Genomic DNA, 26,079 nt, shown 5'->3' on the forward strand with positions numbered 1-26,079 from the left:
AGCTGCATTGCAAGATCTCAGCCAATGTCTAATACAGGGCGAAGTGGAAGGTCTAGTGATGAGGAACTCCCCTGGACCACTCTACCTGCTTGCCATGACCAGACCGCACCATGATGCCGTCTGCATCAGTGGGGAGGGTCCCAGCACGTGGGGCTCAGACACTTACTGAGCTGCTCCTAGGAGAAGTTCAAGCACAGCAGAATCCTAGGAAGTGAACAGCTCACCCTATTAGGAAGTACTAGGTTACTAATGTCCATCTAATGGTCATTAATAATTTCAAGAAATTAAGGTCTTTTGCCAGAGGGTAGCAAGTAGTACTTGAAATGCACCACATCAAATTTGGTTCCAACTTGCGTACAAATAAGGGACAAACGGAAAAGCACCTTCAAGGGGATTATGATGCAAACTGTGAGAAAGTGTACAGAGTAGCAACATCAGAGAAACAATTCCTATTACTAGACAACTTCAACGTGGTGGAATATGCTCGAACTCTCTGGCAGTGCACTATAGGAGACATCAGAACACCTGAATCTGAGTCCTGGCTCTGCCACATGCACGCATCTCAACTAACCTCTAGGAGCTTTGGTTTCCTCATCTATGAACTGGGGATGATAAAATCTAGCCTACCTCTTCCACAAGGGGATGCTGCTGAGATCAAGTGAGACAGCAAGATGGACACACACAATAAAGTACAGACAAGAAAAGTTATTACTACAGTGCTCTATTTAACATCAAGGGAGTAGCTGAATAGGTTTTGGTCAACAAGTCTCCCTTATTAGATGTTACTTAATTTTAATAAATCTCAGTTTCCTCATTTATAAAATGGAGCTAAATTGAGATTATTCTGAATTTAAAATGATGATAATAGTAAACATTTATTATGTACCAGGGATTGTTTTATGTGCTTTATTAGTAACTCAATCATTAAATTCAAACTTATGAGGTAGTATGATCAATCATTATTCTCATTTTATAGATGAGATGAAAGAGACAGAGAAAATAAATTCATAATGTCCCCAAGGCCACACATTAGAAAACAGACCTCAGATTTGAACCCAGTAACTCTGGCTCCAGGGTCCATGTTCTTTTCTTGTTCCTCTGCTGCCTCATGACATATGTATCAAGCGTGGCAGGTAAAAGCATCCCATAAACAAAAACTCCTCTACCAGCTAGGCCCCTAGCCCAAAGGTACAGAATTAAACTCAGTCTCCAGGCTCTGATGATAATGATGCAGTTTATGAGATTTAAATCAGAAATTCAGAACAGGACTCATGAAGGCTCACTGTGTCTAAAGGTGGAATTACGCACTACATCCTGTTCAGTGTCTCCCTGAAGTCCCCAGCCACCGCTGCCCCAACAAGACACCCTCAACCCTGATGACAATGGTCTGGGGACCACACTTCGAGAAGCAAGACTCATCTATCTCATCCACTATCACCTCCTCCACGTGAGGGACTTCAGGGCAACAGCCCCAGAGCTGGCACGAGGAAACCTGCCCTGTGTCCAGGGAGAAGCCAGTTCTCCAGTGTTCTTAACGATACTTACTTTTTGGGGGAAACGGACTCTTCTAACATAGTTGACTCCTCATCGCCCTCTAGTCCAAATCTATCTTTACTTTGTTTCTGAGGTAAAACAAGACAAAAACGAAAGTCAGCAGGTCTTGACACAAGACCATTTTAAGAGGCCTTTTAAAATGAGCCACACAAGCAGATCTGTTAAGGTTTACCCCAAATTCGTTGTATTGGATAATTAATAAGTGATGGGTGAAACAAAGCAATAGTAATGAAAAAGAAATATATTATTTAATACAGAGAGATATATAATGTCTTCTGTGTAACAGTACTGCACAATTTTATACAGTTAAAATCAAGACATAGATATAAACATTCCGGTAGAACTTGGCTATTTTTGTGGGCTGTATCTTGAAGCCCTAGGAAAGGTATACCACTATGGCATATAACCCCCCATTAAAATAGGTTAAAAAAGAGAGAGAGAGAGAGAAGAAAGAAAAGGAATATCTTCAGATCCTAAAGCCAGTTTCTATAGAGGCCGGAAAGCATAACAATTACGTAGAGAGGAAGACGCTGAGGGGTTAGCCAGGCTCATTCATTAGCTAAATGATGCACTATTGCTCATGACTTGGCAGTCAATGACACAAATATGAGCTGCAGCAAAATCAGAAATCTCCTAGGATATGAGGTTAAAGACTTCACACTTAAGCAATCTTAATGTTAAAGATTCAATCAGTGAATCAAGTACTTTCCATGAGATGCCTGCTTGCTTGTTTGTTTTTCAGGGAGCTTCATCACCTAAACTGAGTCTTTTAATAGAGAAGTGTTGTCCAATTTGCATCAGTATGAAATACCTTTTTGAGGATGATGTCAATGTAGCCTGCAATCAGCTGGGATATTTGCTCTCCCTCAGTGGTCTGTACTGAATAGTAGCTTTCCTGATACTCCCCAAAATCCTGGGGGGACAAAACCCACATTAGAAGAAATACAGCACATCAGCAGTTTTAAAGGTGAGGGGGTCCAGTTTTGGAACAGGTTCTGGCATGGATTCACTCTTTCTTGCTTGCCCCCTCTAAATACAACTGAACATCCTAAAATTTATTCAACAAGCAATGGTAAGGGGCTCTGAAAGCTGGAAAGGTAGACTGGCTGGTGACCTCAGGACCTGAAGAACCACAGTCTGAAGAGTTCTTGAGTTTTGTTTTAGATCCCATACCCCAAAGACTGGGTGCTGGAGAGGGCTGAAACTTGGAACGTCCAATGGTAAGTTCTCAAAAGCCTGTTCTCTTTGGCCAAGGGACCAGGAGAGGGGAAGCCCAACAGAGACCTAGTTGGGAGCCTCGAGCAGCTCCACAACCTAGGTTGTTGCTCACCAGCACCTGCAAAGCAGTGAAAGTCTGGTCATCCCAGGCCCTGCTCCACAACCCAGGCAGGCAGGTGATCTGGTCACTTTGCAGCAGTGGCCACAGTGAAGCCCTGTGTCTCCCTCCCCTCCACTCAGTGGCATAAGTAGATTCAGGCTCAGTAGCTTCTACCTCCCCTAACAAAGGTCAGCCAGCAATAGCAGGTGGCCCAAGGAAGTACCTTCTTCCCCCACACCCCGAGCACCAACAGGCTTTGAACAGGAACCCCAGCAGGGTCAGAAGTACAAAGCAATCCAGAATAGCAATGCAAGGGCTCAGAAAATAAACTGCCATTGCAAATCAAGTCCACAAAGACTTGAACACTAGAACACTACACACTAAACCTACAGCCAGAACACTACACACTAAACCTAAACAAGTTGACTGTCTGCTACAACAGAAGATATAAATAAGATCAAGAGTCTCCTATTATCATAATCAAAACATCTAGGATATAATTGAAAATCACTATTCATGTAAAGAACCAGGATAACTACAACGTAAAAAAAGATAATCAGGGCTTCCCTGGTGGCGCAGTGGTTGAGAGTCTGCCTGCCGATGCAGGGGACACAGGTTCGTGCCCCGGTCTGGGAAGATCCCACATGCCCTGTAGCAGCTAGGCCCGTGAGCCATGGCTGCTGAGCCTGTGCGTCCAGAGCCTGTGCTCCGCAACAGGAGAGGCCACAACAGTGAGAGGCCCGTGTACCGCAAAAAAAAAAAAAAAGATAATCAACTGAGGCCAATATTGAAATGAAGCAGATGTTGGAATTACCTGATGAGGAATTTTGATTTTGAATAATAAAATATGTTTCAATGCCCAATTAAAAATTCTCCCAAAACAAATGAAAACAATAGAAAGATTCAACGAAGAAACCCAAGTCATAAAAAGGAACCAAATTGAAATTTTAGAATTAAACAATACCATAACTGAAGTAGAATGCACAGGATATAAACAGTAGTATGGAAATGACAAAGAAAAGAATCAATAAACTTGAAAACAGATCAACAGAATTTAGTCAAGCGAAACAACAGGAAACAGACAAAATACAACAGAGCTTCAGGGGTCTGTGGAACAATTTACAAAAAGACCTAATGGGAGTTCCCTGGTGGCCTAGTGGTTAGGATTCTGGGCTTTCACTGCCACAGCCAGGGTTCAATTCCTGGCTGAGGAACTGAGATCACACAAGCTGTGTGGCATGGCAGGGGAAAAAAAAAAAATATATATATATATATGAAAAGACCTAACATCCATATCATCAGAAATATGGAAGGAGAGTAGAGTGTGGGACACCCCCCCCAAAAAAAAAGTATTAAAAGAAATAATGGCTGAAAACGTCTCTAAATTAGTGAAAGATATAAACCTACAAATTCAAGAAGCTAAGCAAACCCAAAATAGAATCAACCTAAGAAACCCACCCCAAGAATTTTTGAAAACTAGAGAAAAGAAAAACTTAAAAACATCCATAGAAAAGCAACATATTACCTACAAAGGAATACCAATCCGATGACAGAAAATTTCTATTCTGAAACCACAGAGGCCAGAAAGAAGTAGAATGACACTTCTCGAGTGCTAAAAGAAAAGAACTGTGGATCTCAAATCCTGTATTTGGCAAAATTAACCTTCATGAATGAAGGGGATATAACATTCTCAGATGAAGGAAAACTAAGAATTTGTTGCTAGCAGACCTACCTTTAAAGAATGGCTAAAGAAAGCTCTCCAAACATAATGAAAATGAGAAAAGAAGACTGGGAACTTGAAAGAGAAAGAACAATGAGATGGATAAAAACAGAAGTAAATGTAATAGACTATCCTTCACCTCATGAGTTTTCTTCAGTTTTATTTTATGGTTGAAGCAAAAGCTGTAACACCATCTCACGTAGTGGTCAATGTATACAGAAGAAATATTTAAACAATTATACTCAAAAAGTGTGGAGTGTAAACAGACCTAAATGGAAGTAAAGTTTTTATATTTTATTTGAAGTGGTGAAACATTGATGCTAGTAGGTGGTAATTAATTTCAGACATATATGATAGTATCTAGAATAACTACTAAGAGCACTATGCAAAGAAATATGCTCAAAAAGATTATAAATAAAAATGGAGGGCTTCCCTGGTGGCGCAGTGGTTGAGAGTCCGCCTGCCGATGCAGGGGACATGGGTTCGTGCCCCAGTCCGGGGGGATCCCGCATGCTGCGGAGCGGCTGGGCCCGTGAGCCATGGCCGCTGGGCCTGCGCGTCCGGAGCCTGTGCTCTGCAGCGGGAGAGGCCACAGCGGTGAGAGGCTGGCGTACCGCAAAAAAAAAAAAAAAAAAAAAAAAAAAATGGAGGGGATTCCCTGGTGGTGCAGTGGTTGAGAGTCTGCCTGTCAGTGCAGGGGATATGGGTTCGAGCCCTGGTCTGGGAGGATCCCACATGCCGTGGAGCAACTAGGCCCGTGAGCCACAACTACTGAGCCTGCATGTCTGAAGCCTGTGCTCCACAACAGGAGAGGCCGCTGCAGTGAGAGGCCCGCACACTGCGATGAAGAGTGGTCCCCACTTGCCACAACTGGAGAAAGCCCTCGCACAGAAACGAAGACCCAACATAGCCAAAATTAAATAAAAAATAAATTTATAAAAGAAAACTCTGGTGAAACCTTTAAAAAAAAGAAAGGAACTCTAGGGACTTCCCTGGTGGCACGGTGGTTAGGAATCCACCTGCCAATGCAGGGGACACAGGTTCGAGCCCTGGCCTGGGAAGATCCCACATGCCGCGGAGCAACTAAGCCCCGTGCGTCACAACTACTAAGCCTGCGCTCTAGAGGCCATGAGCCACAACTACTGAGCCCACGTACCACAACTACTGAACCCCACGTGCCTAGAGCCTGTTCTCTGCAACAAGAGAAGCCACCACAATGAGAAGACCGCTCACTGCAACAAAGAGTAGCCCCAGCTCGCCGCAACTAGAGAAAGCCCACGTGCAGCAACGAAGACCCAATGCAGCCAAAAATTAATTCATGAAAAAAAATTAAAAAAAAATGGAACTCTAAAAAAATGTTCAAGTAACCCACAGGAAGGCAAGAAAAATAGAGAATAAAATAAACAAAAAAAAAATAAAATGGTAGACATAATACCTAACATTAATAATTAGCTTAAAAGATAATTGGCCTAAATACATTGATTACAAGAGTGAATTTTAATAAAAAGCACAACCCAACTCCATGCTCTCTACATGAAATTCATTTAAAACCTAACAATATAACTAGGTTTAAAGTAAAAGGGTAGAAAAAATATAACATTCAAACACCTAATTTAAAAAAGCATGAGTGGCTATACCAATGTAAGATAAAGCAAACTGCAGAGCAAAATCTTTACTATGAACAAAAGAACATAATGATAGAACAATTTCTCCATTAAGAACATAGCATAATCTTAAATGTACAGATACAGAACAGCAGAGCTTCAAAATACATGAAACAAAAACTGATAGAGATGAAAGGAGAAATAGAAAAAATCCCCAATTGCTGTTGGGAACTTCACTCTCAGGAATTGTTAGAATTACTAGACAGAAAATTAACAAGGATATGTAAGACTGAAATACCACCAACAGCTAACAGGATCTAACTGGCATTTATAGGACACTACACCCAACAGCAGAATGCACATTCTTTTCAAGCACTCATGGAACATTCTCCAAGAATGATCATATCCCTGTGATATAAAACAAACCTTAAAATTCTACAGATTGAAATCATACAAAGTATGTTCCATGAACATTAACAGAATCACAGTACATCTCATTGACCATAAGAGAAACAAACTAAAACTCAATAACAGAAAGACAACAGGAAAATCTCTAAACACTTGTATATTAAATTAAAGCTGGGTAGGAAGGAAAGAAACTTTACAGGTTATAGGCTTTAATCCAACTTCAGCAAAAACATTGATATTTGTTCTCTCTTTCGCTTCAGGTAGTTACTGCAATTCGCAACAGTTTTTAATAACTTTTTGTTTTTAAAAAAGCAGTACTTGGGTCTAGCTTAAAAAGACCAATAGTATCAAAATGTATATAACAAAACATAGCTATGCCTGCCCTACCCATTCCCACCTTCACTTTCCATCCCCCATGCAACTACTTTGAATCCTTTTTAGCAATTTCTTCTAGTATTTCTAAATAACATATTTATATTGATTTCTTGATTTTTCTATTTTAGAAATTATCCACAATTACCTACAATGGAAGATGAGAACTTAGTTCACTAAGCGTGAACACCTACTTTTTAAGGGCCATGCGGATACAGCTGTTACAGGAAAGAAGGTATGTTTTCTGAAGATTCCTCCCAACTGGCAAGAGTCTATCAATCAATGATCAAATTAGATAACTAATACTCCCACCAAGGCCCCTTCCTTATACCTTTTTTCTGATGCCCTATTATAAGATCTTGCCTAGATGCAGTTAGTTCAAGCGTTCACAAGAGCTGGAGAATAGTACAATTCAGGAGTGCTGAAGAAATTCACAAATGTCAACACTTTCTGATTTCTCTTATGGCTCGATATGTGCTACAAAATAATTGCCCTACCAATTCTCACATACCAATGTGGCTGGCTACAGTTAAGGCCACATGGTATACTCTGTTAAGAGCAGATACTGAGATTGGGAGGAAGAATTCAGAGGTTTAAAGGTCTGGAACAAATATTCTCCCTACTTTCCATGTATTTCACTTTGAGCATTTTATTATCATCGTCTCATTTGATTATGACAACTCTGTGAAACAGGTATTACTACCCCCATTTCACAGCTGAGGACATTAAGGCTCAGAGAGGAGAAGTAACTTGAGCAAGGGCACAGAGCTGGGAATGAAAGCTGATTTCGAATGCTACCCCACAGTCTATGCTATTTCCACCATACAACAATGTTCTCTTCATAGGCAGGCTGGGAAAACACAGCTTGGCAAGTTGTCACAATTCTTAGGAACTTCTAAAACAACTAGAGATGAGGAGGGAGCCTTTGTACGGGCCTCAGGGCGTTATAAAGTTGCGTTTTAGGGTATACTAGGCATGGCATCAGGACCACAGAGACTAAGAATCATCCTTGACTGGCTCTTTCTAATTAAAGAACTCAGACAGACTTAGAGCACTAGAGAGGAAGAGGTGGCCAATGAGACCCAGCTCTCAGACATCTCGCTCACTTCTGGACCAGTGCCCACCCCTGCCCTCGTGGACCCCCACCATCTGTCCCTCTCCAAGGGCAGGGAAACGCAATGGGCTTGTATTGTTTCCCTGCCCCACGATATCACCCAAGGCCATGCTGGCCCACTCACTGCCTTCAGCCAGTCCCTACCAGTGTGAAGCTCTTGGGTGAGGCTGCCCAGCGCTTGACTGTGGTGAGTGGCCACTCCTGCAGCACTTCCTTGGTCTTTTCATCCACGCGCATCACCGAGTCCTTGGTGATCCCCAGCAGGCGAGGCACCAGCTTGTTCTTGCCTTTCATCTTTTCCTGAAACAGGAGGTACCAAGAGTCAGTGCTCTTCCTCTGAATACATCTGATTTTTCCAAGTTATCAGTGATTTCGTGATGTTTTACCTACGGTCAACCTACAACACTGTGTTTTGAAAACTGGCAGGGCTATCGGAAAACCAGAATTTTAAGACTAGATAAATCACTCATAAATTAAAGGAATGGAAGCTAAAACAGAGCCATCAGAAGACTGGAAGGATCCACAAAGGCACACTTCCTGGAGAGAGATACTGTCCAGGAGGGCAGGTTGCTCCAAAAACAGAGATTGTGACAGAAAAAAGATATGCAGAGAAAAAGAAGTTAAAGTGAACTCCAAATATTATCACTCCCAGTAGCCACCTCAGTGAGTAACAAAAAAGGGTTAATGTGGAATTTAAATACGGCACTTTAGCTGTTTAGAATTAACTACAACTGCCAGAGTAGCATCTTCTCAATACTAAACACAGCCTTTTTTTTTTTTTCATAATCACTGAAATATATTTCCATTTGGGTTCTTCATTTTGGTATTTTTTATGTGTATCTACTGACCCTTAAAACATTTTATGATTAGTTTTAATAAGTTTTTAAAGAAACAGTCATCATGCCTATTAAAATAATGAATCCCTACCTCACACTCATGCCACAAGAAATCCAAAAAAGGTAAATCATTTAGGAAGAACACACAGTTGGATATTTTTGTGATTTCTCAGGGGGAAATGACTTCTTAGCACAAAAGCTAACATAAAAAAATAACTAAAGGAAAAGATTAATAGCTTTAACTATAAAATATATGGACTTTGATACATTTTTTTAAAAAAGAAAGAAAGAGTGGGAGAAAAAGAAAGAGACCTCACCATAAAGAAATTAAAAGGCAAATGACTGGGGAATAAATATCTACAACAAATAGTATGATAAAAGATTTCATACACTTCATATACTAAAGGTTATCATAAATCATCAAACATAAGTGGCAAAGAACATGAACAGAAAATGTTTAAATAAGTAACTAGATAATAAGAAATAAGATAAATTTTCATGTATATGTAATAGTTTTTTAAAAAACTTAATACTCAATTAAAGAAGGTATGAAGGGGGACCACTACTCGTGGGCATTTAAAATAGCAAAGGCTTTATGGAAGAAAAGCTTTAAAATTCAAAGCTTTAAGATTCAAAGCTTTAAAAATGTTTCTACTTTTAACCCAACTTGCTTTTCAAAACTTATTCAAAAAGAACTTATAAATGTGTATAAAGATTATGCTGCAAGAGGATCAACTAGAGTTTATCACAGTGAAAAACTAGAAATAACCAACAAAGTTCAACCACAAGAGATATGATAAATAAATTATGGTACATCCAAATAATAGACTACAACTCTTAAAAATCATATTATAGGAAAACAAGTGGATTCATAATAAAAATTCATTCACATTAAAAAGTCGACTGTACAGCATGATCCTACGTGAAATAAAATTTTAAATAGAATTTTCAGAAAATTCATTACATGACAAAATGGTGCCAATGATCATCTCGTACAATTTGTATTTTTTCATGTGCTTTCCCTTTTTCGAAAAACTTAATACACATTCCTATTGTTGTCAGGAAAAAAACAAGCTTTTCAAAAAATATCTGCAGAAACCTAGCAATGCCCAAACCACTATTACCAGAGGAATACATATATAAATTAGCACAAAGTACGCAAGTATACACGGGTGTGTGTACAAGGAGACAGGCACTTAAAACAAGCCAGGAGTGTGACAGATACTTAACAATCATTATCCATTAATTTTCAGAGCATCACCCAAATGCTGGTGGCGGTGGCATCAGCATCATGCCAGTCTTGAAATGAAGGAACCAGCGACTTGCCCACGGCAAACAGTAGTAAGTGATAAAGCCAGAATTAGAACACAGATTTCAGCAGCTCAAAAACATCTCTGACTTCAAAAAAGACTGTCTACCACAGTATACTACTTCTGATGGAAGCAATTAGAGAAAAGGCAAAAACACTCCTCCCAGCCCCTGTGGGCAGTTCATAAACCGTCAAACAGTGAAGGTCACGGCACACCTCCAGTTTCCTCCCAAGAGGAGGAGATAAAGGCATTAGGAATCTGTGTGGGTGTCTGAGGAGGGGAATATGGCACTGTAAGGACCTCCGAGTTAGGAAAAACTCAGAGAAGAGTCAGATCCTTTGTGGAGAGGCCATTTCCACCAGGGGTGATATCAGCGCAGGGTGGACCATGCCAGTACACATCATTTGGCTTCAGGAGCCACAAAGATTTACGTGGAGAGGTTCCAGGCGGCTAGTTTAGTCACACAGGGTTGGTACCAGCCCAGCTGCTGGCACCAGGAAGGGGATCAGAAATAAAATATGGTTTGCAGCTGTTGCCTTCCTCCTTTCAAATCTGTACTTCCCCAGTGAGGGGCTTTGGGGTGAGGGAATACAGGATAGTGATGGATTGCCCTGACTCCTGTCGAGATGGTTCTGGCCTGGGAGAGGAAACCAGAGTGAACAAGCAAACAACTTACAGTGGGCATTCCATTAGAAGGTCACGACTACGGGGGAAGGGTATATAAGGAACTCAGAAAATACTGTCGCTCAGCAACAGAGACCACCATCAAGGGACACAATTAATTCAGTGCCTACCCGCAAAATGCAGAGCAGCTGGAGAAAGTTAAAACAGCGAGGGGCTCGGCTCTGTGCTAGTGATAAAAGGGGCTCCCCTGACAGAGGACCTGTCTTAGACCCTCAGTGGCAGACCTGCATGATAGAAGGTCCAGAGGCAATAAGGCTCCCCCTTCCTCTCCAAATCTCGAATCTCAGTCCACTCCACACGTCTCCAACTACAGACACCAGCATCCTTATCTCCAGGAGAAGCAATTAGGCTAGGCAGGATGCAGTGAAGACCCGTCTCTCTCGTGCAGACACACGCAGACTGTGGGTGTGAGTATGCCAGCTACCTAGCAACTTCTCTCTCGAGGCAGTCCTCATCAGGTTGGTTTTGTTTTGAGGATGTGTCGCGCTCACATGACTTACAGGCAGGAGAAGGTATGTATTCTACCAAGGAAAGTCAGGATCTACTAATAAGCCCTGCCGCTCCTCTTTCAAGCACATCTCAACCATTACTGTGGGTTCGGTCCTGGCAGCTGGCTGTTATCAATCCTGCTCAGCCTCGGGCTCTTCTCACAGGTGTGGATATTGGCTGATTCTGACATCACCTGTGCCTTACATCAGATTCGGACTTGGGTGGAGGGATGCCAGTGGGCTAAGCGTTGGGCATGCTTTGGCTCTAAGCCCAACTTCAATGTGGCCTAAGCCTGTGATCCAGCTGTGCTCACCAGAGTTCTCTACTGGCTTCCTGCCAAAGTGCTGCCTTGTGTGCTTTGCTGTGTCATCAGTATGCTTTTTTTCTTTTAGGAGCACGGCAGAAAGGGATGGCTGCTCCAAAGCAAAATGGTGCTAAAGACCCTGTTCATTAGCCATTTCTCTCCCTAAAACAACTGGCAATCCATGTTGATTTAATTCATGATTCTGAGATGCTCTGAATGCCCTCTATGATGCTTTTACAGTCGAGGGGAGAAGAGGCTCAGCTCCCAAGCCATCTAACCCTCAAGGCTCTGGTTGTGGTTGCAGGGAAGGTTAAAGGCAAGTTTATAACTCAGAAGGTTTCCACACAAGGGTTTCCGGGAGAGAAACAAGATTCTTTACAAGTCATGGGAAATGCCCTACCGTTCCTTATGGGGTTCTGAAAAACTTATCAAGATAAACTGCAAAAGATTTCAATGAAAGAGGAAGACTGTAGATGTTTACAGCTCCCATTTATTGAGATCATTTGTGCAACAGTCCCCCCTTCTATATTACTTCCTTTAACCTCACAAAAACTCAGCACTCTAGGTGAGCAAGCTGAGCTTTAGAGATGGAAGGTAAAGTAACTTATCGAAGGTCAAACTAAGTGGCAAAGCCAGAATTCCAAACCCAGGTCCCAGGTCTTTCTTTTCGAAGGATATGTTCTTAGCCACTGAGAACACTGCCACGTAACAGGCTTATTACAGACATCCTCTCTATTGGGGTCAGCAAACTATGGCAGGTACTAAATGCAGTTTTCTGCTCCCCCCGGCACCTCTTTTTTGGCCTGAGAGCTAAGAGTGAATTTTCTATTTTCAAATGGTTGAAAAAAAAAATTAAGAGTAATAATACTTCATGAAACATGAAAAGTATATGAAACTGAAATTTCACAATCCATAAATAAAGCTTTACAGAAACACACCATGCTCATTTATTTACATATTGCCTACTGATTTCAGGATACGAGCACAGAGATGAGTGGTTCGACTAGCAAAGGCTAAGATATTGACTACCTGGGCCCTTTACTAAAAAGTTTGCCAACCCCTGCTCTGTATCATGAACTCTAAAAGCTAATGAAAAGTTGGAGGACTCAAGGGCCAGGAATTAGGGAATTGTGAAGAGGGTTAAGGAGTTGGGATAACCTAGAATGTATCAAATATCCCTACATTCCAGCTACTACATTTCTTTACATACATTACCTCACTTAATCTTCATTAGAGCTCTGTAAAGAATTACCATTCCCATTTTTCACATGAAGAAACTGAGGTTTCAGAAGGTTAAGGATGTCTCTCCAAGTCACGAGTTTCTGCCATTTCTCACATAGGCAATATTGCATCAAGAATTCTAGGCCAGTCTTTCCGACTCCAACACCCAAGCACTTTCTCTTATAACAATATAAAATACAGTATGAAGTACCCTTGAACCACATGGGTTTGAACCAGGTGAGTCCACTTCTTTTCAATAGCTAATACTATAGAACTACATGATCCATACAGGTTGAATCCACAAATGTGGAACCGTGAATACAGACAAACTGCAGGTACAGAGGGCCAACTGTAAGTTATACGCGGATTTTGGACCACGCAAAGGGTCGATGCCCGCTAACCCCCATGTTGTTCAAGGCTCAACTGCATAATGCTCTGAATATTAGGACAAGATGTACACAGATACAGAGGAAAATATGATGGAAGGACCTATAAACATATCAAACTAGTTCTCTCACAATATATACTGATCTGAAGGCCATGTGGTATGATTAAGTGTGTTTAATATCAATATTTACATTTTATAAATTATGATTTCATTGACTTATTTAATTTAGGATTTCAAATAGTCTATCTAAGTAGTGAATTAATCACTTTTAACGTACTTCTTAAATTATGCCAATGAACTTCCTTCACAATTTAATGGTATGTTCAGATTGGGGGGTCTAGAGAAATCTGTTACTTATGCCTTTAAAACACATACTGTCCCTTACCCAAATAATTTTGTGTGTGCATGTGCTATTCTGTGTGTGATGTCTTTTAACCATATATTCTAAATGGTTGCACTTATTTATACACACACAGGTTATTTCATGCTGCTGACATATGTGTTGTAAATTTACCGGCTCTATTCACTGAATTTAAAAATAAACCTAAAAATTAAAATGACTGTATATTGTTATAACATGTATAAGGATCTGCACACTGAAAATTACAAAATGTTGATGAAAGAAATCAAAGAGGATCTACTATCATGTTTATGGATTGAAAAACTCAACATAGTTAAGTTATCAATTCTCCCCCAATTGATCTATAAATTCAATGCAGTGCCTATCAAAATCCCAGCTAAGTTTTTTGTAGATACAGACAACCTTGTTCTAAAGTGTTCATGGAAAGGCAAAGGACCTAAATTAGCTAAAACAATTTCGAAAAAGAAGAAAAAAGTAAAGAGAATCATTCAACTTGATGTTAACGCTTACTATATAGCTAAAGTGATCAGGACAGTGTGATTATCAGTGGAAGGACCAACACAAATCAATAGAACAGAATAGAAATAGAAATAGATTCATAGCAATGTATTCAAATGAATTTTGACAAGGATACAGAAAAAATCCGGTGGAGGAAGGATAGTCCTTTCAAAAAACAGTGCTGGGGCAACTGGACATCCATAGGCCAAAAATGAACCTTGACCTAAAAACCTCACATCTTATACAAAACAAACTCAAGTGGGGACTTCCCTGGTGGTCCAGTGGTTAACAATCCACCTTCCAATGCAGAGGACGTGGGTGCAACCCCTGATCAAGGAACTAAGATCCCACATGCCACGGGGCAACTAAGCCCGCACACTGCAACTACTGAGCCAGCCCCCTCTGGAGCCCAAGTGCCACAACTAGAGAGAAGCCCGCACACCACAAGAAAGATTCCGTGTGCCGTAATTAAGATGCAATGCAGCCAAAAAAAATAAAATTAAAATTAAACAAAACAAACTCAAGTGGACCATGGACCTAAATGTAAAATGTAAAACTGTAGAACATTTAGAACTAAACACAGGAGAAAATCTTTGGAGCCTAGAGTTAGACCTCTCAGACGTAACACTTAAAGCAAGATCCATAAAAGTAAAAAATGATAAAACGCCCATCTTCAAAATTAAGAACCTGTATTCTGTGAAAGACCTTGTCAAGAGGATAAAAAGACAAGTTACAGACTATGAGAAAATGTTCACAAATCACATTTAACAAAGGACTTGGACCTAGGATATATAAAGAACTCTTAAAACTCAAGAGTAAGAAAAAAAATCTAATTAGAAAGTTGGTCAAATAAAACATGAACAGACATTTCACTGAAGAGGATATACAGATGGCAAATAAGCACAGGAAAAGATGTTCAAAATCATTAGCCATCAGGGAAATGCAAATTAAAACCGCAATAAGATATCATAAAACATCTATCAGAAAGGCTAAAATAAAAAAACAATGATAACACCAAATGCTGAAGAGGATGATAAGAAACTGGATCACTCATATTTTGCTGGTAAGAATGTCAAATGGTACAGTCACTCTGGAAAACAGTCTGGCTGTTTGTTATAGCGCTAAGTGTGTTCTTACCATATGGTTCAGCAATTGTACTCTTGGGTGTTTAGCCCAATGAAATGAACACTTCATTCTCACAAAAACCTATATACAAATATTTACAGCAGCTTTATTCAGAATAGGCACAAACTAGAAACAACCCAAATGTCCTTCAGTGATAAATGGCTAAACAAACTGGTACTTCCATACTATGGAATACTATTTGGCAATAAAAAGCAATGGACTACTGACACACATTATGACTTGGAGAGATCTCAAGGGAATTCTACTAAATGAAAAAAAACCCTCAAAAATTTATGTATCATATGATTCAGTTTATGTAGTACTTCTGAAATAACAAAATTATTGAGACAGACAATAAATCAGTGGTTGCTAGGGGGTACAGAGACCAGGGGAAGGGAGTAGGGTGTGAGGAGAAACAGGAAGGGGTGGGACGTGTGTATGGCCATAAAAGGGTAGCACAAGGTATTCTCTATGGATTAGAGTTCAATATCTTGACTACAGTGGTGGTAACACAAATCTACACATGAAAAAAACTGCATAGAACTAAACACACACACACACACACACAAATGAGTACAAACAGAACGTGAAATGTGATTAACGTCTATGAACTGTACCAAGTCGATTTCCTGATTGTGACATTGTACTATAGGTACCATTGAGGGAAACGATGAAAAGGGTATTATTATTTATTTTTACAATGTTATTGAGATATAATTCACATACCATACAATAGACCTATTTAAAGTATCTAATTCAGTGGATTTTAGTATATTTACAGATATGTGCAACTATCACCACAGTCAATTTTAAAACATTTTCATCACCTCAAAAAAGAAAAATCCTGTACCATTAGCTATTACTCACATAGGTCCGCTGATCCCACCCCACTCTTAAGCAGCCACTAATCTACTTTCTGTCTCTATGGATTTGCCATTCTGGACATTCTATGTCAATGGAATCTTGTGACAGGCTTCTTTGACTTCACATAACATTTCCAAAATTCATCCATGCCTGTAGCATGGAGCAGTATACTTCATTTCTTTTTATGACCAAATAATATTGCACCTTATGGATATACCACATTTTGTTCATCCATTCATCAGCTGATGAACATGTGGGTTGTTTCCACATTTTTGCTAAATGCAGCTATACACTTTCAGGTACAAGTTTTTCTGTGGACATGTGCTTTGAATTTTCTTGGGCATATGTACCGAGGAGTAGAACTACTAGGTCATATGGTATCTCTATGTTTAATAATTGAGGAAGTGCCAGACTCTTCTCTAAGGTGGCTGCACCATTTTACATTCCTAGCAGCAGTATATGAGGGTTCCAGTTTCCCTACATCCTCACCCATACTTGTTACTCTGACTTTTTGATTCTCTGAATTATTTTTCCAACTTCCTGTGAATCTATCATTATTTCAAAGTACATAGTTAAAAATATGATTCTGTTTATCTTTGTTAAAAGACAAACAATCATAGCAAAGAGTAATAATAATGTTTCCATTTCCTAAAGTTATGCATTTAAAAAAATTTTTTTATGTCTTACCACACTTCCTATAACTTCCAAAACAATGTTAAAGGGTAACTTGTTCTGATCCCAATTTTTATAGATTTCTCTCTAGCACTTCTCTGTTGAGTAGCGTGCTGATGATAGGTTTAAAACATTCTACCCTGTTGAGGAAGTACACTTTTATTCCAGCATTTTATGGAAATTTTTATAATGAGTACCTGAATTTTATCAAACACCTTAGTGGCTTTATCACTTATCAAATGATCACATGATGCCATCTTTTCCAGCTTTATTTAGATATAACTGACATAGAACATTATGTAAGTTTAAGGTGTGCAATATGATTTGATATATGTATATATTGAGAAATGATTACCACAGTAAGGTTAACACATCCTTCACCTCACAAAATTACCTTTTTGTAGTTGCTATGATGAGGACATTTAAGATTTACACTCTTAGCAAGAATATTAAAAGCAACAAATAATATACAAGGGAATTACCATAAGGCTATCCATTGATTTTTTTCAGCAGAAAAAATCTGCAGGCCAGAAGGGAGTGGCAGGACATACTTAAAGTGATGAAAGAGAAAAATCTACAACGAAGAATACTCTACCCAGCAGGGCTCTCGTTCACATTTGATGGAGAAATCAAAAGCTTTATGGACAAGCAAAAGCTAAAAGAATTCAGCACCACCAAACCAGCTTTAAAACAAATGCTAAAGGAACTTCTCTAGGTAGAAAAGGCCACAATTAGAAATAAGAAAGTCGTGAAATGGAAAAGCTCACTGGTAAAGGCAAACATACAATAAAGGTAGGAAATCATCTATACACAAAGCTAGTAGGGAGGACAAAAACAGTAAAATCATCTGTATCCACAATAAGCAGTTAAGGGATACACAAAAGAATTAGATGTAAAATATAATATCAAAAACAGTAATCGTGAGGGGAGGAGAGTACAAATGCAGGGTATCTAAAATGCATTTGAAATTAAGAGATGAGCAACTTAAAACAAGCAGGTATATACATACACTGCTATACAAAAACCTCACGGTAACTGCAAGACAAAAATCTATGATAGATATACACATAAAAAAGAAAAAGGAAGCCAAATCTAACACTAAAGATAGTCATCAAATCACAAGAGAAGAGAACCAAAGAAGAAAGGGGGAAAAAAGACCTACAAAAACAAACCCAAAACAATTAACAAAATGGCAATAGGAATATACATATTGGTAATTACCTGAAATGCAAACAGACTAAATGCTCCAGCCAAAAGACACCGACTGGCTGAATGGATAACAAAACAGGACCTGTATATCCTGCCTACAAGAGACTCACTTCAGATCTAGAGACACATACAGACTGAAAATGAGGGGATGGAAAGAGGTATTCTAAGCAAATGGAAATCAAAAGAAAGCTGGAGTAGCAACACTTAGACAAAATAGACTTTAAAATAAAGACTCTTACAAGAGACAAAGAAGGACATTACATAATAATCAAAGGATCAAATCAAGAAGAAAATACAATTGTAAATATATATGCACCCAACATAAGAGCACCTCAATATAAAAGGCAAATGTTAACACATATAAAAGGAGAAATTGACAATAACACAATAATACTGGGGGACTTTAACACCCCACTTATATCAATGGACAGATCATCCAGACAGAAAATCAATAAGGAAACACAGGCCTGAAATGACACACTAGACCAAATGGACTTAATTGATATTTACAGAGCACTCCATCCAAAAGCAGTAGAATATACATTCTTTTCAACTGCACATGGAACATTCTCCAGGATAGATCACATGCTGGGCCACAAAGTGAACCTCAGTAAATTTAAGAAAATGGAAATTATATCAAGCATCTTTTCCGACCACAACACTATGAGGCTAGAAATTAACTGTAAGAAAAAAACTGCAAAAAATACAAACATGTGGAAGCTGAATAATATGCTACTAAACAACCAATGGATCACTGAAGAAATCAAAGAGGAAATTAAAAAATACCAAGAGACAAATGAAAATGAAAACACAACACTCCAAAAAAGTTATTAAAAAATTTTTTAATAAAAAAAATTTACTCCCTTAGCAACTTGCAAGTATGTAATACAGTATTGTTAACTATAGTCACCATGCTGTACATTAGTTCCTCAAAAGGTATTCCTCTTAAAACTGCAAGTTGGTGTGCTTTGACCGACATTTACTCATTTCCCCACCCCAGCAACCACGAATCTACTGTTTTTGTGACTTTGGCTTTTGAAAATTCCACGTATAAGTCAGATCATACAGTATTTGTCTTTCTCTGATTTATTTCACTTAGCATAATGCCCTGAAGTTTCTTTTTATTTATTTATTAATTAACATCTTTATTGGAGTATAATTGCTTTACAGTGGTGTGTTAGTTTCTGCTTTATGACAAAGTGAATCAGTTATACCTATACATATGTCCCCATATCTCTTCCCGACCTCAAATTTCATCCATGTTGCTGCAAATGGCAGGAATTTCTCTTTTATGGTTGAATAATATTCCACCATATTTACCTACCACGTTTTCTTTATCTATTCATCTGCTGGTGGATAGTTAGATTGTTTCCATATCTTGGTTATTGTAAATAATGGTTCAAAGAACAGAGGAGTACAGATATCTCTTTGACCTTGTGATTTCAATTCCTTCAGATATATATCCAAAAGTGGGATTGCTGGATCATACGGCAGTTCTAGTTTTAAATTTTTGAGGATCCTCCACACTGTTCACCACAGTAGCTGTACCAATTTACATTTCTACCAACAGTGCACAAGGACTCTCTTCTCTCCACATCCTTGCTAACCCTTGTTATTCCTTGTCTTTTTTTTATAACAGGGGTGAGGTGATAGCTCCTTGTGGCTTTGATCTGTATTTCCCTGATGTTAGTGATGTCGAGTACCTTTCCATGTACCTCATGGCTATCTGAATATCCTCTTTGGAAAAATGTCTACTCATGTCCTTTGCCCATTTTAATTGGATTATTTGGGGGTATTTTTGTTGTTGTTTTTTGCTATGGAGTTATAAAGAATTGCTTATATATTTTGGGTATAAACCCCTTACCAGATACATGGTTTGCAAATATTTTCTCCTTTCTGTAGGTTACCTTTTTCTTTTGTTGTTTCTTTTGATGTGTACAAGTTTTTTAGTTTGATGTAGTTCAACTTGTTTGTGTTTGCAAATGGCAGGAATTTCTTTGCTTTTGTTGCTTGTGCTTTTGACGTCATATCCAAAAAATCATTGCCTAGAACCCTGTCAAGGAGTTTACCACCTATGTTTTCTTCTAGGATTTTTACAGTTTTATGGCTTACACTTAAGTCCTTAATCCATTTTGACTGAATTGTTGTGAATGATGTAAGATAGAGGACCAGTTTCATTGAATCTATAGATGGCTTTGAATAGTATGGACATTTTAATAATTTTAATTCTTCCAATCCAAGAACACAGGATATCTGTTCATTTACTTCTTTGATTTCTTTCATCACTGTTTTAACGTTTTCATCATATACATCTTTCACTTCCTTGGCTTAACTTATTCCTAAGTATTTTACTGTTTTTGATGCTACTGTGAATGAGACTGTTTTCTATATTTCTTTTCTAGATAGTTCAGGGCATATGATGTCACCTTATTTGACCTGCTCTGATTTATTAGATGTATTAATTCATAATATTGCATTATTCCTGAATTTACTTTTAAAATAGGGCAAACTATGATCAAATAAACTCTATCAAAATCAACTTAAAAATAAAATGTACACTAAATAAGACCACTGAGCAAAAAACTGAAATGAGCAGTGTACTCACTTTTATAGTGACAAAAAATAAAAGTAATGAAAAACAAAATGTGACTGTCTAACATGTATATGAAAGCTGTCAGTGCTGCCTACCTCCTGACCCTGACCTTCCTTCAAAGAGATGTAATTTTTAAAAAATGAAAAGGAAGAAAGGAAGGGAGGAAAGGAAGAAGGAAGGAAATTTGCATTACTTTCTTACTTTGCCTTAAACACTTCTGTAAAAGAAGAGTTTTCATTTGACCAAACCTGCAAGACCTTGCAATAACCATAGCATCTGTGTTTTACCTCTAATTATCCTACTAGCCATGGACAGATTCTTCCCAGGCCCTAAATTATATGTGGAGAACAAATTTCTCTTTTCTGGAACTTGCTATTCAATGTCTCTTTTTAATTACATGCAGACTGCTGTGTGCTATGTATTTTCCTAAATTTACTGACCTTTATGCACAACACTGAAACTGACTCTGTGTGAAGTTTGATGGTATTAATAGAAAACAATATGAATTTGAAAGATAAATTTCATATATGAAGGACTAGAGAAAAACTCAAACCCACACAACCATGGAAAATGATACCAGTATCATTGGAGATGCTGAAAACGACTTAATCTTTGTGAGGTATTAGAACTCATCAGAATAATAAATGAAAAGCCGGGACTTCTTGGTGGCGCAATGGTTAAGAATCCGCCTGCCAGTGCAGGGGACACGGGTTCAAGCCCTGGTCAGGGAAGATTCCACATGCCACGGAGCAACTAAGCCTGTGCGCCACAACTACTGAGCCTGCGCTCTAGAGCCTGCACTCTAGAGCCCACGAGCCACAACTACTGAGCCCACATGCCACAACTACCGAGCCCACATGCCACAACTACTGAAGCCCGCGCACCTAGAGCCCGTGCTCTGCAACAAGAGAAGCCACTGCAATGAGAAGCCCGCGCACCGCAACAAAGAGTAGCCCCTGCTCGCTGCAACTAGAGAAAGCCCGCGCACAACAACGAAGACCCAACGCAGCCAAAAATAAATAAATAAATAAATTAAAAAAAAAAATGAAAAGCAGACTTTTCTTCTAAAACAAGCAGATCTAACCATGTACTCATGGTGGGGATGTGGGGGTGAGTAGGATAATGAAAGCAGGTGAGCACATATCAAATGGGGCCACCCTAGGTAAGTCAGCATAGCCCACTGCCTGGGAACACAGGCTTTTAAGTCAGAGAGACCTGAATTCAAGTCCTACCTCCTACAGTTACTAGGCTTATGGTCCCAGCTGAGCCATTCATCTTTCTGGCCTTGATTCTCATTTATAAAAAGAAGATAATAGCAGTAATTCTGCCATTGGGATGCTGACAGATTTGAATAAGACACGCCTGACATATAATTGTTTACTGTTATTAATGTCATTATTAATATTGGGAAATTACCTAGTCATTACCTAGAATACCACCATCAGCACCATTCAAAAACTGATTGATAGTTTAAAACACACTGAAATGAAAAATTCAATTTCTAAATTATTTTTCTTAAAAACAAAGTGATTCACCTATGCTTTCTTTATTTGCAAGGGCCCCAGCATTTTCTGGTATAAAGCTGAGAGCTGTTTGGCTGAAATAACTAATCAGCATTAAACATACACCTTTTTTCCATATAATATCTTTTATTTCTCTTGGCCCCAAATGAAGCAGCTTCCTCCAATGAGGACTGGAGTCAAGAAAAGCATCCATATGCCCAAACATTCTAGTAAACAGCAAAACTTCTTTCTTTTCCAGTTCTCTTTAGCTGTGGGAATAGACACCTCCTTAAACCACCCTGTCACTGACCTTCCAACTTCAGTCCCTAGAAGCAGCTGCAACACAGCTGGTAACACTCCCCTGGGCCTTAAGCAGCACAAGAAAGTTCATCACATGGTAGAGCTTTCTCCAGGGTGAAGAGCAAGAGACAGGAGACCCAGAGTCACAGCAAAGCAAGCGGAAATAATGAAACCTATCAGAGGGATGACTACAAGAGAGTACGTGAGGTCAGGATATGAAAACGGGGAAGGAAGCTACTGGGAGGGCTTCTTAGTGAATTCAAGAACACACCCTCTCCTTGCTCACAGGTTGAATTTCAAAGATCCACCTCTGTCCCTCTAGTAGTCAGGCCAGCAATTCCTGTGAAAACAGATCTGAAGGCCACAGAAAATCCCAAGACCCATCTAAAAGGATACAAATTCAGTACCATAACTACCACATGAATTTGATTTGGCCTGCAGTGGTCAACAACCTTCACTTAGTCCAGTGCACTCTGGAAGATCTTAAGTGAAACATTCTCAGGGGAAAGTGCTAGCAATTGAAAGTAAAGGTACTCCTTCAGGGACTTTATAGCAGTGACTGAGAGCAGAGCCAAGACACAGCTGTCCTGAGGCCTGCAGGCAGCCAAGCTCACTCACCAGCCTCACAGCTCTTACACCTCATGTCTGTCCCACAGCTCAACTCAGGTCACCACCGCCCAGATGCTCCATGTGCAAATGCTAGGGGTCTAGAGATGACAATCAAGGTTAACAGCAAACCCTTTAACAAAAGAGGTGGTGGCAGAGGCAAACGCCCCCTCCATCACGCCCAACTCACCTTCACCAGGAAGAAGGACACACCGTACGTCCGGAGAGACCGGGCGAGTTTGACATACTTGACCTTGGCTTCTATCTCGTTCATCTCTCCACAGTTCTTGTGCTCCTACAAACGTGACAGAGGCAGGGACCAGTTACTGCAGCTCTGACAGCAGGTGGACTTTGTGAGAGGTGTTATTACACATGGCCTCTATGCCTTTGTGGAGGCATGTCCCTGCTGACCAAGGGTCAGAGCACACAGAAAGTGCTAATGCACAGTTTCTTAACTAGAACGTGAACCCAAATTCCTTATAGATTTCACAGTTATATGCAACAATTCATGCACGTGCAGCATGGCAAGAACAGGGTCCATAATTGTAACCTAATTTTCAAAGGGCTCCACGTTCCGAAAGGTTCAGGACCAACACGTCAAAGGAGAACTAGAAAAATGTTCTCGTCCTGAATTCTAACATCCAGGCAAGATAAAGTTTTCCAAAGAGCAGGATATATAAATGCCTGGATATCTCAGTGTGTGCAAACAATACTGGATTTAAAAAAAAAAATGTTTTTATACACATGAAATTTATCTCTTCCAATTTATATTTACATTTCATTGCCAAAACACTTTGGTATTTTGGATTCACTAGAGTGAGTGTTTCCTGGCAAAGCTGATGACAGGGCTTTTTTTTACTGGTTGCCTACAATAGATAACTTTCTGAATTTTAGAATAAACCTGGATTTTAAAAAGATACCAGTTCCCAAATTCTGAGGTTCAAAAAACAAATCTCAGGATTAAAAAAGGCTTCTTGAAGTGTCTGCCTCAGTGCATTTTAATGGCAAATTGCCTTGTTTCAATGCTTCCAAGATAACGTCTCTGAAATTAAATGTATGCACATTTTTCCCAGCAGGGCTAAGGAACCTTTAGCAAGAAGGTATGGATTAAGATAATAAATCTGCCCAAAGTAGAACTGTCAGCTTCTTTACTCTGGAGTCACAAATCATTTATTATATAAGCAGAGTACATGCATGGGGTATGAAACTATCGTGCAGAGGCCCCTCTTGGACTAATAAATGAGGATAGGCTTTGTGGATGCATGAGGAGAATAATAAAGTGAGGAGAATAATAAAGTTCTGAACATTTCCAGTACCTGAAATATTCTCTTTTCAGCTCCTCTCTGCTTGATGTATTCTTTGGGCAGGAATTCCTTTAGACTGAGAGAGAGAGAATAAAAAAAAGGTAAGGCATTTATCATACTCTATGTTGAGGAGGAAAGAAAAGAAACTTTTCATAAAACTCACAGTTAAGTCCCTATCTCTCAGTATTTTATGGTATAATTAATAACAGACAGCCATATCCCACAATGCTCTTCAATAAGATGCAAATATAAAACCAGTCTGATAAAAAGGGTCAAACATATTCAAGAAGAAAGACTGTCCAGGATATACTGTAAAATGACAAAGTAAAGCACCCAAGAGTGTACGGTATGCTAACCTTCGTGATAAAGGGAGGAAAATATCCTCCATTTTGTACTGTTAATATGTATTTTAAAAAACATTAGAAGGATAAATCTAGTACTAATATAAATGATTCTTAATGGAAAGAAGGAAAAAACAGGGACAAGGGAACAAGAATGGAAATTAAACCTCTTAATTTTCCTTGTACTATAGTCTTCACTTTAGAACCAAATGAAATCACAAATGGGTAAAATGCAACACCTAAAAATCTAAAGCAAATTGAAACAAATGAACCTAACAGTGTATGGAACCAACAGCCTAACTTTGAAAAACAGTCTTTTGACAATACCCATCCCCAGTGAGATATATCTTAAAGATAAAATGGACCACAGTAGACTTGTTAAATATTGATATCATTATTTCAAAACTAATATCTACTCTTCCCCCTAAATATATACACACACACACTATAAAATTAGTATATTACATTATCTAAGTAGGTAGATATTATATATAATTAGGATAAAGTAAATAATTGTTAGTTGTTAGAAATCAATATTTGTAGCATGAAATAAATAAAGCAAAAGAAGTGAAATGAAAACCCTGCAATCTTTCATCTGAATGCAAATATTGATCTGAATGTCTGATTCATTTTTCTTTTTCTGAAAAAATTTTCTACTTGTGTCCACTGCAGAGGCTAAGGGCAAGGACAACCAGGTGGCAATGAGCACCCCCAGTGCGTCAGCCAGGTGGTCTTCCAACACCATTTCCCACTAAGAGGAATCCAGGATCCTTGGAGAAATGACTGATTCTAGCTTTGGGAGAGGAGATGTATAAAATGTTCCTGGGGCTTCTTGTGCCTGAGGATCAAGGAATTTATCAAAATGACATTGGACTGACATCAAGGGATAACCGATGGCCAAACATGGGGTGATTTTTAAAACCTCATACAAAAGAAGAGAGGACAGGGCTTCCCTGGTGGCGCAGTGGTTGAGAGTCCGCCTGCCGATGCAGGGGACACCGGTTCGTGCCCCGGTCCGGGAAGGTCCCACATGAAGCGGAGCAGCTGGGCCCGTGAGCCATGGCCGCTGAGCCTGCGTGTCTGGAGCCTGTGCTCCACAACGGGAGACGCCACAACAGTGAGAGGCCCACATACCGCAAAAAAAAAAAAAAAAAAAGAAGAGAGGACAGAACAATGTGCTCACTGACCAACTTCAACAATAACCACTCATAGCCATTCATGACTCATCTACTCCCTTACCCACATGCCCTCTCATGGATTATTTGAAGCAAACCCCAGACATCATATAATTAATTTCATGTGAGGGGCAATTTGAGCATCAGAAAGAATGAAGACTGCAATTGGTCAAAACACAGGTACATAAAATTCAATAAAGATTCTTT

At 39.3% G+C, this 26,079-nt stretch overlaps 1 protein-coding gene across 4 annotated transcripts in view; it reads right to left on the reverse strand.

The window, feature by feature from the left end:
* Positions 1 to 26,079, reverse strand: part of TLN2 (talin 2) — a 450,537-nt gene that overhangs the window by 151,340 nt on the left and 273,118 nt on the right. For all 4 annotated transcript variants that reach the window (XM_079912034.1, XM_079912031.1, XM_079912032.1 and 1 more), the window contains 5 exons: positions 24,369 to 24,432; positions 23,243 to 23,347; positions 8,235 to 8,390; positions 2,366 to 2,467; positions 1,546 to 1,622 (listed from right to left, as the gene is read on the reverse strand). In XM_079912034.1, coding sequence (XP_079768160.1) covers positions 1,546 to 1,622; positions 2,366 to 2,467; positions 8,235 to 8,390; positions 23,243 to 23,347; positions 24,369 to 24,432 — 504 coding nt within the window. The remainder of the gene's footprint in view (positions 1 to 1,545; positions 1,623 to 2,365; positions 2,468 to 8,234; positions 8,391 to 23,242; positions 23,348 to 24,368; positions 24,433 to 26,079) is intronic.

The sequence above is a fragment of the Stenella coeruleoalba genome (assembly GCF_951394435.1).
Source record: "Stenella coeruleoalba genome assembly, chromosome: 2".
Lineage (NCBI taxonomy): Eukaryota > Metazoa > Chordata > Mammalia > Artiodactyla > Delphinidae > Stenella > Stenella coeruleoalba.